This window comes from Urocitellus parryii, chromosome 2 (assembly GCF_045843805.1).
Source record: "Urocitellus parryii isolate mUroPar1 chromosome 2, mUroPar1.hap1, whole genome shotgun sequence".
NCBI classification, from domain to species: Eukaryota; Metazoa; Chordata; class Mammalia; order Rodentia; family Sciuridae; genus Urocitellus; species Urocitellus parryii.
Window position 1 is genome coordinate 143,653,166 of NC_135532.1, and position 15,462 is coordinate 143,668,627.

Here is a 15,462-nt window from a genome sequence, read left to right on the forward strand (position 1 = left end):
TGGGTGCATCTGTTGCTGCTGTCATCACCCCAAGACATTGGACTCCAGCTCCTTCACTCTTCCAACATGAACTCTCACCAGTGATTCTTCAGGGAGTCTCTAAATTGGGGCTACAATTTTGTCCTTACTGTTCTGAGAATTAAGCTCTTTGGAATGTGCAGCTACTGGTTCCTCTGGTTCTTCAGAGTGCAGATGGTCATTGTGGGTCTATCCAACTTATGACTATGTAAGCCAATCTAATAAATCCCCTTTTATAATCACATGTACACATATTCTTTTGGTTCTATTCCTCTAGAGAACCCTAATACAATCTTTCTTCCTTCCTGCCTTCCTTCCTTAGAAAACCCTAATACAATCTATCTTTCTTTCTTCCTCCCTCCCTTCCTTTCTTCCTTCCTTCACACCTACCTTTCTGCCTACCTACCTACCTATAAGTTTTGGAGCTCATTTACTTCTGTTCCTTAAAACCTCAGATAAAATTTCATATATGCAAAATTAAGACCCTGAACATATAGAGCAGTACAAAGAAGGTTACTAGAAGTTTAGACATCAAACTCAGAATTTTCCCATGAGAATAATTTGCAAATAATACTGAAAATGCTTCTAAAGAAAGCGCCTATTTTTATCATTTAAAGTAAAACATTAGTGCTAATTTTGTTTTTTCTCATATTAAGTCAAAATAAACCTGTTTTTCCAGTTTTGCTAAATGGAGTCACTCCCATGCAACTGTTCATTTCAGAAACCTAAGTTATCCTTATACCTGTCTTTCAATCATTCAATCCAATTAATTTTATTTCTTGCTTAAATCTCTATTCACTGTATGCTATCCCCCACTGACATCACTGTAGCCCAGCAGCTTCCTCAGCTTCCCAATCTGTAAAATAGGGAAACTAGTTCCCACCTCATTGACTATTTTGAAAATTAAGTAACTCAATACATTTGAAGCACTCTGAACAGTATTTAGAGTGTTTTTTTTTTTTGCACCAGTAAATAGTAGTGTGGTTATTTCTGCAATAATTACTGCTTCTTCATCTGGACTACTCAATAGCCTCCAACTCAGTTTTAGCCACTTTTGCCTCCCATTTATTCATCTAAAGAGAAATTTTTAAGTCAAATACTGATATACCCCTTCCTTGTCTAAAACATTTTAATGATTCTAATGCATTATATATAAGACCCTGAATAAAGTATACACAAGCCTACTACCTGTCTGCCCAGTTCATAGCCTCATCCTGCAATACCATCTCCCTTGCTCAATATGCAATACTTATACAGATCTGTGTATTTCTCAAGATGTTAACACCTTCCCACTTTACTCACACATGGATCCTCATCCCTATCATCTGGATAAATTCATTTAATCCTTCAAATATTCCATTTACATCCAGTGAGTCTCTTATTCAGAGACATTGTTCCTTAATTTTATAACCAAATCAAGACCTCATTTTCAAACTCTAAAAGAAACCCAAAGTTTTTCTTCAGAGAAGGGATCACAATTTTAATTATATTGGTATGTTCTTAATCAGTTGTTTAATGTCTGTTTCTGCCACTAGATTGCAAAAGCCTTAATATATATTTGTTTTTACTTTATCCCCAGTACCTGGGATACATGTTCTTAATAAATAATGGATAAATGATGGACAAACTAAGTATGAGTGAATAAATGTTAGATAAATAATTAATAAATAGAAGAATAATTATTGAACTTACAACACTATTATGTGGATGAAATGAAATGATATATCCTTTCTAGCTATAATAGTCAAATGGAGTAAAAAAATTGTTGAAACTGAAACTGTTCACCATTAAAAAATAATCAAACAAAAATGTATCAATAAAACATTGGTACAAGCAGCCAGGAGAAGAATGTTGAATACTGGAATTTTGCTGTCCCTCCCAATGCTTTTTTACTAAAATTAATGTAGCATCAGCTGAAATAAAAATAGAATTTTTAAAACTGACAAAAAAGTAATCAGATACCTGGAATACCACCCACGTAAGTAGCCACTGTTCCTTTCATTGCTTTGTCCAGGATGGCAAGTCGACTTTTAAAGTCTGGAGGGTAGATGATATATGTTTCAAGTGGAGTCCACACCTCCAAATTGTTTCTATTGACTTTGAAATCCAGGTGAGATTGTTGACTAGAACATAGATTTACAGCTTCTATTCGAGATACCACCACATTTTCAATAGATACTATAATATCCTGAAGAACAGAGAAGACACAATATAAGCAAGTACTAATAGTAATGCCACTTATGAGGCTTTTGAGTTTTGAAATTCAAAAACTGAATTTCAGTGGTTAAAAAATAATGTATTCTAAATTTAAGTGAAAAATTATTATTATAATAATCATGATTTTAAAATATATATATTAACTTTACAAAATTCAGGCTTAGCTAAGTTGTAAATATACACTAGCTTCTGAAAATTCCACAAACTAACAGAATTGTTTCCACCAATGAAAGGAATCTAAAGTAGTATTTTAAGCAATATCTTTGTTTGTGAGCCTTTCTAACTTAAAAACACACATATGAAAAAGAATGAGCTGAAGAGACTAGGAAAATTTTAAGTGCTTTTGTAAGTACATAACAGCAAAACAAAGGGTTGTTTGTGTCATACAAGAAATTATAGTCTGCATATAAAGTAAGTAAAAAGGCCCTAAGAAGTACATACCCACAGGTAACCTGCAGGAAGTTTCAGAGTACTGACTAGAAGATTCTCCAAAAAAGAAATGTATGCATTTTGCTATAAACTTTTCTGTTGCTATAACCAAATCACTCAACTTGTTGAGAGTGATCTATGCAGGTAGCTTATAGTGGGACAAAAGAAATATAAAAAGTAGGAGAGAGAAAATAAAATTGAAGGAAGACAAATGTTCTCAAGCTTTCCAAGTAGTAAAAGATAAGCCTGAAATGTTTCTTTAGGAAATAAAGATATCTATTTTAGGTAAAAAAATTCTATACTTCACAAATATAGGTCCTTTGAAAAAATCTGTTACAAAAGTCTGTGTTTCAAATGTCCATATCGTTAAATTCATTAAAAGAGACTCTCACTGGAGATAATGCTCCTTATGTGACAGGATAAAGAAAAAAAAGGGAATAAAGACAGGGATCATAGGTGAAAACTAATAGAGAGAAGAAAGGAATCCAGAGGGAAGGAAGAAGGGAGCATGGGGGAATGCTAGGGAACAAAAACTACCAAATTAGGCTATTTCCATTACTAATATATGACATAATTATATACATATGCATAATAATTATATGCATAATTATATATAATTATAGTGCACTCATTGAAATAATAATAATAATACTATAAGAGAGTTCATAGAATAGAACAAGGGAGTCAAGGAGGCCAGGAAGAGGAGAGGAGAGGGAAAGGGAAGGTATTAGGAAATAAGTTTGATCAAATTATGTTATGTAACTGTATGAATATGGTACAATGAATCCCACAAATATCTATAATTATAATGCACCAATTAAAAATTTTTAAAAAGTAATAATGCTTCAAAATCATTAATGATATGTATAATACTCTTATGAAATATTGCAAATAAATCTTGAGAAGGAGGAACCATGGAGACCAATTCAGAATAAAATAAATATAAAAGAAATGGCATGCATTAACATCCTCCATTGCATAAATGTAGTGCTGAAGAATTCTATTTTGTTTACAAAAACAAATAAAGAAGCAAATAAAAAACTAAAACCCTAATGTTCCTTGTAGGCTAGACATTAAAAAAAAAAAAAATCCCAACAAGAACCCTTCAGCTTGCTTAATTTAACCACAGGAAATGCCCTCCAAATAATCTTTCCAGTTGCAACAGAACCATCTTTTTTTTCCATTGCTGTAGCATTATTGAATTATGTGTCTTTTTCAAAAGCTACTAATAACATTCAAACCAATTTTATCATAAACGTAAGTTGCCTGCTGAAATTTGTTGGAATCAACAGTGTATGGCACACAGACAGAACTACTAGCCTCTAATAGAAGCTTGAATAGTATGGATCTTCTTATAACTTTCATGTTTCCTTGTATCCAAGACTTTCCTTTCCTTCTCCTGATTTCAGATAAGAATTGACAGCAAGTAGTCAAGTGAACCCATCTTAGTTTTCTCTCATCTTTCCTAATTTACTCACGCGAGAAAAGATTCAGAGTGCAAGAAAGCACAAATCATCATAATTATGCATTGAATATCTAAGAGTGGATTGTTATCAGACTCATTTCTATTTTATTAGTATAGGATAATTCCCACGTGCTTCAAGGATTCTGAATAAAGATGGATCTGTACATACTCTGTGATGGCTCTAATCAGCCCATGAGTCTGCCTAATATTAGCTATAGACATAACAGGTTTTTGAGTCTCCCCTTCTCTTACTTCTCATTTGAGATCTGAGAAATAAGCCAACAAAGAGTGATTGTACCAATCACTTTATATGTCATTTAATCTTCAAAATAGCCCTTCAACATAAATATCATTATATTCATTTTAAAACACACAGACAAAAACAAGGCTCATACTGGTTTAGAGTAAAGTTACCTGAAAATTTCCAGAGCTGGAGTCCACTAAGGACAAGGCAAAGGGCACTGTGTTACCAGAAACTAAGGCAAGCATTACACCAGTGCCTGTGGATGGTCGGATACTCAAGGTCACATTCACTTGCCAGTCTTCAGCATTGGTTATGTTATCTGCTTAAAACAATGAAACAGAAGCCAGATCAATGTACTTCTAAAGTGCACCAGAGAAAATCTATTATAAAATTATTAATATTCAAGGATGGTTTGTGTAATACTACAGGTCTAATTTCCTTTCTCAATGAACTATCTAAAATAGGTAAAATAAATTTTTTTAAAAACACAGATCAGAAACACACCAGTGGAGCCCCATTCTTCTATTTGTCCTAGAAGAAAATTCAGATTGTGGTGTTAAGATCTTTTATGAGTTTTCCCTATTGACTCCTTAACAGCTCTTCCTTCTCTCTTGCATATTCACCAATGTTCAAATTTCAGAGTGGTCATGTTTTAAAGTGCACATTTAGAAGGATGTTCTGAAGATGCATTGGAATATTTCTGCCAGAAAACTTGGGTCTAGCTGCCATAATCACCAATAGTCCTCCTTCTAGGACACTGGAAAGGACAAATATGACTCTACACACATGAGGGAGGTACATGGTTTGATAGAAAAATACTGTGAAATCAAAAGTTAATGAAATCAGAAGAGAAACTCTTGTTCTCTGATTCCTCTGTTATCATACTTCATCATTTTTTCTTAATTACCAGGTTAATTGTTCATCAGAGTGAAGGGCAAGCTACAGGAGGTACATGTCTCTATAATTACTTTGTTTTCCAGAGTAGAATATCAATAAATATTTGTTAATATGTTTCCAAAGTACAGGAACAATTACATAAGTACCGTTCAGTCAATAACAGGCCACACATAAAATGATGGTCCCATAAAATTTTTTTCTTAATTTTTTTTTAGAGAATTTTAATATTTATTTATTTATTTTAGTTTTCGGCGGACACAACATCTTTGTATGTGGTGCTGAGGATCGAACCCGGGCCACATGCATGGCAGGTGAGCGCGCTACTGCTTGAGCCATATCCCCAGCCGGTTCCCATAAAATTATATCAGCTGGTGACATAGTAGCCAGTATAGTTTGTGTAAATACATTCTACAATGTTCACAAGATGACAAAAGCACATAATAATGCACTTCACAGAAGATATCCCAGCCATTAAGCTCCGAAATAGCAACCTTAACTAACATTGAGAACTGCAGTTGAATTGCTAAAAAAATTACTCAGTGCCCTTGAAAGGGGGTGAATATTAACAGAAAAATAATTTTCCTTTGTCAAGATGTTCTCCACATGCAATGCCACTGTATTTAATGAAATAATCTTATAATTATAATGCCACTGTATTTAATGAAATAATCTTATAATTTCCATCCAGAATATATATATATATATATATATATATATATATATATATATATATATATATAATTATCATGAAATAAGTAAAATTCAGCAAGGGATAGTAACAAACTCAAAATAAAATTAATATTGAAATACACAAAATTTATAATGTAAAATTAAATATTAATTATAAAGTAGGTACTTTCCAAGTTATCCATGAAATAACTAATTTTTTATAAAGGTAATTTTTTTCAGGTATGCCATAACTCTTATTTTCATTTGCTTATCAGGATCCCCCCCCCATATTCATTCATCAACCCATTCAAAATATTTTTTGAAAATTTTGTACATGCAAAACAAAGCTAAAGTTAAAGGCATTGTATCAATTTACATTAGGAAAACAAATCATTGGTAAATATTTTTAAGTTACAAATAAACATTCAGATTATATTTTTAAACAGTGATATTAAGATAGATTTACCTAACTTAATTTATAGTGCAAAGGGATAGTAGCTATAATAATAAACTCTTAACAAAGAAAAAGACAATCAAAAAAATAAAATGTACAAATAGTAATAAACATGAAGAGATATTCATCAACAGTACAAATTAGAAAAACAATATTTAAAATAACACAAAATAATCAGTTTTTGAACGGTTAGATTGGAAACAGATTCCAAGTAAAAACTTTCTCCTTATTTTGGTAAACATATTAATTAATATAAAGATTTTTGGAAGAGAATGTAATTAAACCTATGATAATTATATATTTGCATGACCTTTGATGATGATATCTAAGATGCTTTCCTAAAGAATTAACCACATAAAGATTATAGGATGTATGCTCATGGATGTTCACAGAAGTTTTATTTGTAAAGGTAAATATGAGTCAGTCTGGGAAACCAACGTGCTCCATTTAGGCTATAGAAGCTTGAAAGGGCACTATTCCCACTTCAATAATAACAAAAACCATATTATCTGTATGATCACAATTTTTCTTGAACTAACAAAAAGTTGAAGTTGCAGAGCAACCAACTAATCAAAACATAAAGAAAGATGCATCCAAGGAGAGATGAGAACAAATTCTTACCCAGAAAGACACTGGATACCACACAATTGGGTAAGAATAATTTAAAAAGTTGCAAAATAATAAAAGTACATGCATGAAATGGTGTGAGAGAATGGAAGTCCTAAGAACTGCAGACAAAAGGAAAATTGATACCCCATCCTTAGACTCTTTTCCATGGACCTTACTGGGTCCTCAAAAAAAGGGGGGGGGGGCAGGGAAAGAAGCTAAAGAAAGCCTTCCCCTAGCACAACCTTGGGGTCAATGTTAACTTCAGGAAAGGTACAAAATCACAATCTAGAGCTTTCTATGTTTCTTCTACATAGGAAGAGTTTTAAAGCACTGGAGAAAAGGAAAAAAAATATTGTCATTAGAATACATATAAAGACCCATAGCACCTACAGATTAGGGAAAAACAAACCAAGGAAACCTACCATGGATATGGAACAAGGAAACGTTTTAAGTACTAACCATTAGACACTTATCTTACTGGTAGGGGAAGCAATGAAAAGTCCATACCACTGACACCCTAGGATATAAAGATAATTAAAACTGAATCTGTTTCAGAACAATAGACAATATTCCACTGACTTCCAAGCCGTTTCAACCATGTTAACAAATTTCAAGAAACAAGTACGAACATTCTGCTGGTGGTGAGCAAGACCATGAAGGGATATTTCTTGAAACATATAATAAAGCAAATATCTAAAATTGAGTCACTATTATGAAAAACTTAATAACTGGTCAGTCATGAAAATATTTTTAGCAACCTACCCCCTACCTTTTGCAGAAGCTCAATTGTATTAGCACATTTTCTGTTGCTATTAAAAAATACCTGAAGATAGTTTGTTGGGTACACAGTTTTAGAGGTTGAAAATCCAAATAGGATGACGCCAGCTTTGGTGAGGGCTTCAATGCAAATGGCATCAAGGAAGCAGAGTGTGTAAGAAGGGGCAAGAGCTCATGAGAAGATATGAGCCCAGAGAAGTGGAGAGCCAGTTTTCCTTTTTTGTTAAAAACCATTCCTTGAGAACTAACTCATCTGATTCTACTCATCACTAGATTCAATCTCTCCATAAAGGGCTTTCAAAAGAAGAGGTGTGCTCATTTCTAGATATATGTAGCATTTACCTCAGTCTCTACAGTGCTGTGTAAAATGCCCACCTTATCTATGCTAAAAAAATACGTAATACACCAAGACATGGGAAATGCAACAGTCAATCAAGAGACACAATAGTAAACATGCCAGACTCATCTATGACATAGATGTTGGACTATTAGGGAATTTTAAATAATTGTGGTGAATGTGTTGAAAGTGTGGGTGGACAAGCTAGACAATGTGTATGGACAGATTGACAATTTCAGTATTTTAAGGAATTATCAAATGGAAATGTTAGAAATGAAGATGAATCCCTTTGATTAACTAATTGAAGACTCAAAACAACAGAAAAATCTGAACTTTAAGATACATCTATCAAATCTACCCAAAATTAATCAGGCTATGTGCCAATAAACTGTAAATAATAACATAAGCATATTCAACTGCCTTTATATATGTATTAATATTCCAGAAAATTAAGTATATAACAGTACAAATAAGTCTATGCCTGACACATAGTACTCAAGAAAGTTTACTGAATAAATTATAGCTGTCTGTCAATAAATAAATTTAGTTACCAATGAGAAAAGAGAAATAAAATGAAAAATCACTTACTATAGTCTATGTTAAATTGAGCAACTCCAGAACCAGGATAGTAGGAACCCTTCTCCACAGTGACAAAGCAATGTTTATTTTGTTTTTCTTGAATGATCTCCTTTACTCCTAAAGCTCCTTGATTCATCAAATTCCAGCCTCTTATACATCCATCTAGACGAGGGTTAATCTAACAAATCAAAATACAGGTCAGAAATACATTTTAAATTAAAGTCAGACATAAATATACTGATTCAAGGTATAGGTTTCATTTAGATGAAAAACTTTTTCTCGATTTTTAAAGTATTTTAAATATTTTGAATTTAATCTCAAATTTTTTTGAGACATTTTTCACATGAATAGTCTTTGGACCAAATATGTTTTTTTTAAATTTTTTAACAGCTGAGTATGGACTACTATGATGTTAACAGAAAATTGACATTTGAGGATTTTAAAAAATCTACTTCTCCATGAGTAATTCTGGGGACTTAAATGGGCAAAAAAACCCACAACAATCTAAAAACACACCAATCGTTTTCTTATTTCCTTATTCCCTTAATTTCAAGAGTCACTAATATTATTTTTTTCATATTCAATTCAAGTTGTCACACTTAGATTATTTAATAAAATAACTTCTGTTGATTTTGGGGGAAACAAATCTTCAAACCTATTATAGACAAAAGGAATTCATCCATGATAAATGACATAAGTTTGGATCATTACCGGTTTAATGAGTGCATTTTCTACTTTCCGAGGTAATCCTGCAAAGTATATTTTGGTTTCCCGAAATCCATTTGTAGGTTTAAAAAGGGACCCTGGCTTATTTATATTCATCACAGCTTCTTTAGCTATTTTAATGCTGATGCTGTGTTCTAATTCTTCCACAGACACCTACAATTAAAAACAAAAAAAATCATTAAACAAGCAAGCATTGCTACATGTCATTTGAAATACTAGACTTAAAATCCTATTATTCCAATAAAAAATTTAAGTACTTATTTTAATGTAATTATTAATTTGTTTCAACCCATTTGGAAAGTCGAATCATGATTAATATGACAAAATGTGTTTTAAAGTGATAGTACTTGATTAAAAATTAAATGTATATCTTATTTTCAAGTTTAAAAAATCAATATTACTAAGTTTAAACATTCAGTTATAATATATATTGTTAAAACTAATATGTCATAAAATTAAATTTTTAAAATAAAAGCAAGCCACTGTATTTTAGGAAAATTTTGAATGTTCTCATTTTGCAATTTTAGGATAGTACACATTGAAACAATAATGCAAATAATTTCTTTTTTTCCACATCTTCATACATGTATTTTGTATAATGATAAGGGTCTCCTTCCACCATCCATGCTATAAACTAAGAGAATATATATATATATATATATATATATATATATATACACACACACACACACACACACACACACAAACACACACACAAAGAGAATCATTTTTCCAGTAGTGTGTTCAAAACCCCCAACATACTTTTTCTCCAAAATTCAGAGGTGACTAAAGTTATAAGAAAGCATATACATAAAATTAAAATGAGATTTTATAATTTTGAAAGCACTTAGGTTTTAAGAAATGGTTGGAAGTGACAGTAAACAATAAAAAATTCTCTTAGGAAGATAATTTGAAGAATCAATGATGCAATTGCCTCATGTAAAACTGTTTAACATTCAGGATGTAAACTGTTCACTTGCTAATCAATAACAGAAGGCAAGTAATAGATGTATTAAACACCACTACAGGAAGAGAAATACTACCCTCAAAAGTAAAACTAATTTAGTAACATTACAGGGTTAAGTTGGTCAATATTCTGTCCTTAATATGTCCAAACAGCAGCATTTTCCTCTAATGACTATTCCCTTCTTCAAGGAAGTGCTTGACTCATGTCCTCAGCCTTTAGGACCTGAGTTTCCTTTCCTTCTCCTACATTCTTGCAATTCCTTCTAAGTCCTCCTGGCTGGATCCCCTTCCTCTTAATTTCTAGTAAAAAGCTCTAGGCTTGAGTCCCTAGACCTTTTCCATCTAATCATGCAAGTAATTTAAATAAGATTTTATGGGACCCAGTCTACAACATTTGGAAAATTTGGGGGATGGGGAGAACTTTTACTTGTCACAACAAGTAGGAGACAAGCTGGCATTACAAGGTTCTAGGCACTATGCAATATACAGAATAATTATGCAAACTAAGTAACAAAATACCCAGGATCTTAAATCTTCTGAACATCTCCATTAAATATTCATGTAGGGAATCCTAATGTTTATTATTATCTGAACTAAACACAACATATTTGTTGCAACATGTTAACATTCATTTTTTTAAAGAATGCAATAATCTTGTCAACCAACAATAGTGATGTTTGTTTTATTTATATCTTTATCAACTTTCTCACCATTTTGGAAAATTAGTATTATTGATAACAAAATCATCTATGCACTTATGGTATTCAAGTTGGTAACATAATACCCCAGTATAAATCTTCATTTGTAGCTTTCACACTATTCTATGTATAGAAGCAAGCTTTGAAAACTATTAGCTGTATTTAAATAGTTACAAATTGATATGCATATTATTTTATTATAAATTACCTTTCCTGAGACCAGACTGGAGGAGGAAGTCCGGCACCAAGCCAGACCAGACTGGAGGAGGAAGCCCAGCGCCAAGCCAGACCGGAGGAGGAAGCTCAGCCCTGCCCTGCGTGCTAGTCCAGAGGAAGCCCATCAACCCTTAAAACCTATCAAAGGGGGCGTGGCTACCAGCAGGGTTCTGCGGCTGATCCAGGTACCTGGTTTTCAACTCCCCCACCCTTAGCTGCTATAACTCAAAATATTTCCCACAAGCTTTTGGGGGGTGTAGCAATCAACGCAAAACAACAACTGTACAGACACCTGGTTTCCACCTCAGAGACTAGAGTAAGGAGGATACAGGTAGAAGCTCATATCCTTTCACACTGGCTATATCCACCACCCTGAACACAGAGGCTCAAGCTAGGAATAGACATCGCCACCTACTGGAAGAAAGGAAAACAGAGGTCTGAGAGACTTTTTTTTTCTCTTTCTCTCTTTTCTTCTCTCTCACAACCTCAACATATGTGAAACCAAGAACTGCGCATGAACAACTGAATCACCAAAATAATATAATATAGAGGAATTGCATATGCCCCACCTTCCCATTTTTTCCTTATTTCTTTCTTACTTTCTTTTTCCTTCTTCTTTTTTCTCTTTTCTTCTTTGCTATTTTTTTTTTTTTTACTTTCTTCATTCTTATTCCCTCTATCCCACTTTCAACCCCCTAAATTTTACTATCTATACATAGGGTAACTATCTAAATACAGATAGGAGGTTGAGTCTATACAGTCTTCCATAAATTACCAGTCTATTGGTTAGAGTTCTCCAAAGTTGCTGTTAGTTTAACCTCATACCCTCACTCCTTTCCCTCTAAGTATACCATCCTTCATCTGAAATTCAGTTTTCTATATGCCACCAGATATGGTATGCCTTTTATGAAACTAATGACTATATTTTTAAGTAATAATTGAAACCAATATCTATAGACTTAGATTCTAACTACAAATGTATTAATAATGAAAAATTGTGCTTAGATGATATACTGTTGATATTAGGAACTGTTAACATTGTTTTTCTCCGCAAAAGAGGAATTTTGGAGCTATACAAGAACAATATAAATATATAAGGGGAAAACCATTAACACAACAGTTTCACAAAGCTAGAAAGAAACATGAGCAGTATGAAAAGACAAGGAAAGGATGGACCACAAACAATGCAGGTTAATTCAACATTAGAAGAGGTAATATCTGCAGCTGATGGAATGTCAGATAAAGATGCTTCAGATGATCTGGAGTCTCAAGGAAGACATTATATAGCAAATTCAGACAATGAAAGATCACTTTAACAATGAATTAAATAAACAAATCCAAGAAGCAAAAGATCAAATCTACAGGGAGATAGAGGATATAAAAAAAAAAAACAATCAGAAATCCTGGAAATGCAGGAAACAATAAACCAAATTTAAAACTCAAATGTGAGTATTACCAGTAGAGTAGAACACTTAGAAGATAGAACATCAGACAATGAAGACAAAGTTTTTCAACTTGAAAAGAGCATAGACAGGTCAGCGAGAATGTTAAGAAATCATGAGCAGAACATCCAAGAATTATGGGATAACATAAAGAGACCAAACTTAAGAGTTATTGGGATACAAGAGGGTATAGATGTCCAAACCAAAGGAATGAGCAATCTGTTCAATGAAATAATACTAGAAAACTTTCCAGACTTAAAGAATGAAAAAGAAATCCAAATATTAGAAGCCTACAGGACACCGAATGTACAAAATCAAAAGAGATCCACACAAAGACACATAATAATGAAGATGCCCAACATACAGAATAATGAGAAAATCTTAAAAGCCACAAGAGAGCGGAAGCAGATTATATTTAGGGGTAAACCAATCAGGATAACAGCTGATCTTTCAACACAGACTCTGAAAACTAGAAGATCCTGGAACAACGTATTTCAAACGCTGAAAGAAAAAGGGTTCCAACCAAGAATCATGTATCCAGTGAAATTAAGCTTCAGGATTGAAGATGAAATAAAAATAATCCATGATAAACAAAAGTTAAAAGAATTTGCAGCTAGAAAACCAGCTCTTCAAAACATCCTTGGCAAAACATTACAGGAAGAGGAAATGAAAAATAACAATGAAAACCAACAGCAGGAGGTAGTACAGTAAAGGAAAAACTAATCAAAGAGGAAAAACAAATCATGTTAAGTAACATAAATAACCAAATATAGCTGGAAGTACAAACCATATTTCAATAATAACCCTAAATGTTAATGGCTTAAATGCACCAATCAAAAGACATAGGCTAGCAGACTGGATTTTAAAAAAAGATCCAACAATATGCTGCCTACAGGAGACTCATCTGATAGAAAAAGACATACACAGACTGAAGGTGAAAGGTTGGGAAAAATCATACCACTCATACAGACCTCGGAAGCAAGCAGGGGTGTCCATACTTGTATCAAATAAAAAAGACTTCAAGCCAAAGTTAATCAAAAGGGATAAACAAGGACACTACATACTGCTCAAGGGAATCATACACCAACAAGACTTAACGATCATTAATATATATGCCCCAAACAATGGTACAGCTACGTTCATCAAACAAACTCTTCTCAAGTTCAAGAGTCACATAGACCACAACACAATAATCATGGGAGATTTTAACACACCTCTCTCATCACTGGACAGATCTTCCAAACAAAAGTTGAATAAAGAAACCATACAGCTCAATAATACAATTAATAACTTAGAATTAATTGACATATACAGAATATACCATCCAACATCAAGTGGATACACTTTCTTCTCAGCAGCACATGGATCCTTCTCAAAAATAGACCATATATTATGTCACAGGGCAAATCTTAGTAATTACAAAGGAGTAGAGACACTACCATGCATTTTATCTGATCATAATGGAATGAAATTGGAAATCAATAATAAAATAAGAAAGAAAAAATCCTACATCACATGGAGAATAAACAGTATGCTACTGAATCAATAAAGGGTTACAGAAGACATCAAAGAGGAAATTTCATTTAATGAAAATGAAAACTCAGACACAACATATCAAAATCTCTGGGACACTATGAAAGCAGTACTAAGATGAAAGTTCATTTCATGGAGTTCATTCCTTAAAAGAAGGAAAAGCCAACAAATAAATGACCTTACACTACACCTCGAAGCCTTAGAAAAAGAAGAATAAATCAACAGCAAATACAGTAGAAGGCAAGAAATAATTAAAATCAGAGCTGAAATCAATAAAATCAAAACAAAAGAAACAATTAAAAAAATTGACAAAATTAAAAGTTGGTTCTTTGAAAAAATAAATAAGATTGATAGACCACTAGTCAAGCTAACAAAGAGGAGAAAGAACCCAAATTACTAGTTTACGGGATGAAAAAGGCAACATCACAACATCAGAAATACAGAAGATAATTAGAAATTATTTTGAAACCCTATACTCTAATAAAATAGAGGATAGTGAAGGCATTGATAAATTCCTTAAGGCATATGAGCTACCCAGATTGAGTCAGGATGATATAAACAACCTAAACAGACCAATATCAAGTGAGGAAATAGAAGAAGCCATCAAAAGACTACCAACCAAGAAAAGCCCAGGACCGGACAGATATACAGCAGAGTTTTATAAGAACTTTAAAGAAGAACTAACACCAATACTCTTCAATCTATTTCAGGAGATAGAAAAAGAGGGAGAACTTCCAAATTCATTCTATGAGGCCAACATCACCCTGATTCCAAAACCAGATAAAGACACTCAAAGAAAGAAAACTTCAGACCAATATCTAATGAATTTAGGTGCAAAAATCCTCAATAAAATTTTGGCAAATTGGATACAAAAACATATCAAAAAGATCGTGCACCGTTACCAAGTGGGATTCATCCCTGGGATGCAAGGCAGGTTCAATATACGGAAATCAATAAATGTAATTCACCACATCAATAGACTTAAAGATAAGAACCATATGATCATCTGGATAGATGCTGAAAAAGCATTTGACAAAATACAGCATCCCTTTATGTTCAAAACTCTAGAAAAATTAGGGATAACAGAAAATTACCTCAATATAGTAAAAGCTATATATGCTAAGCCTCAGGCCAGCATCATTCTAAATGGAGAAAAATTGAAGGCATTCCCTTTAAAATCTGGAAC

At 32.9% G+C, this 15,462-nt stretch overlaps 1 protein-coding gene across 2 annotated transcripts in view; it reads right to left on the bottom strand.

Moving 5' to 3' along the window:
• Pros1 (protein S) overlaps positions 1-15,462 on the bottom strand; it is a 96,912-nt gene that overhangs the window by 1,969 nt on the left and 79,481 nt on the right. The window contains exons 11-14 of one of the 2 annotated variants that reach the window (XM_026405271.2): positions 9,407-9,574; positions 8,705-8,873; positions 4,544-4,692; positions 1,981-2,206 (exon numbers count right to left, since the gene is read on the bottom strand). In XM_026405271.2, the coding sequence (XP_026261056.1) occupies positions 1,981-2,206; positions 4,544-4,692; positions 8,705-8,873; positions 9,407-9,574 (712 nt within the window). Of the gene's footprint in view, positions 1-1,980; positions 2,207-4,543; positions 4,696-8,704; positions 8,874-9,406; positions 9,575-15,462 lie in introns of both variants that reach the window. The other variant, XM_026405270.2, reaches the window with a different exon arrangement.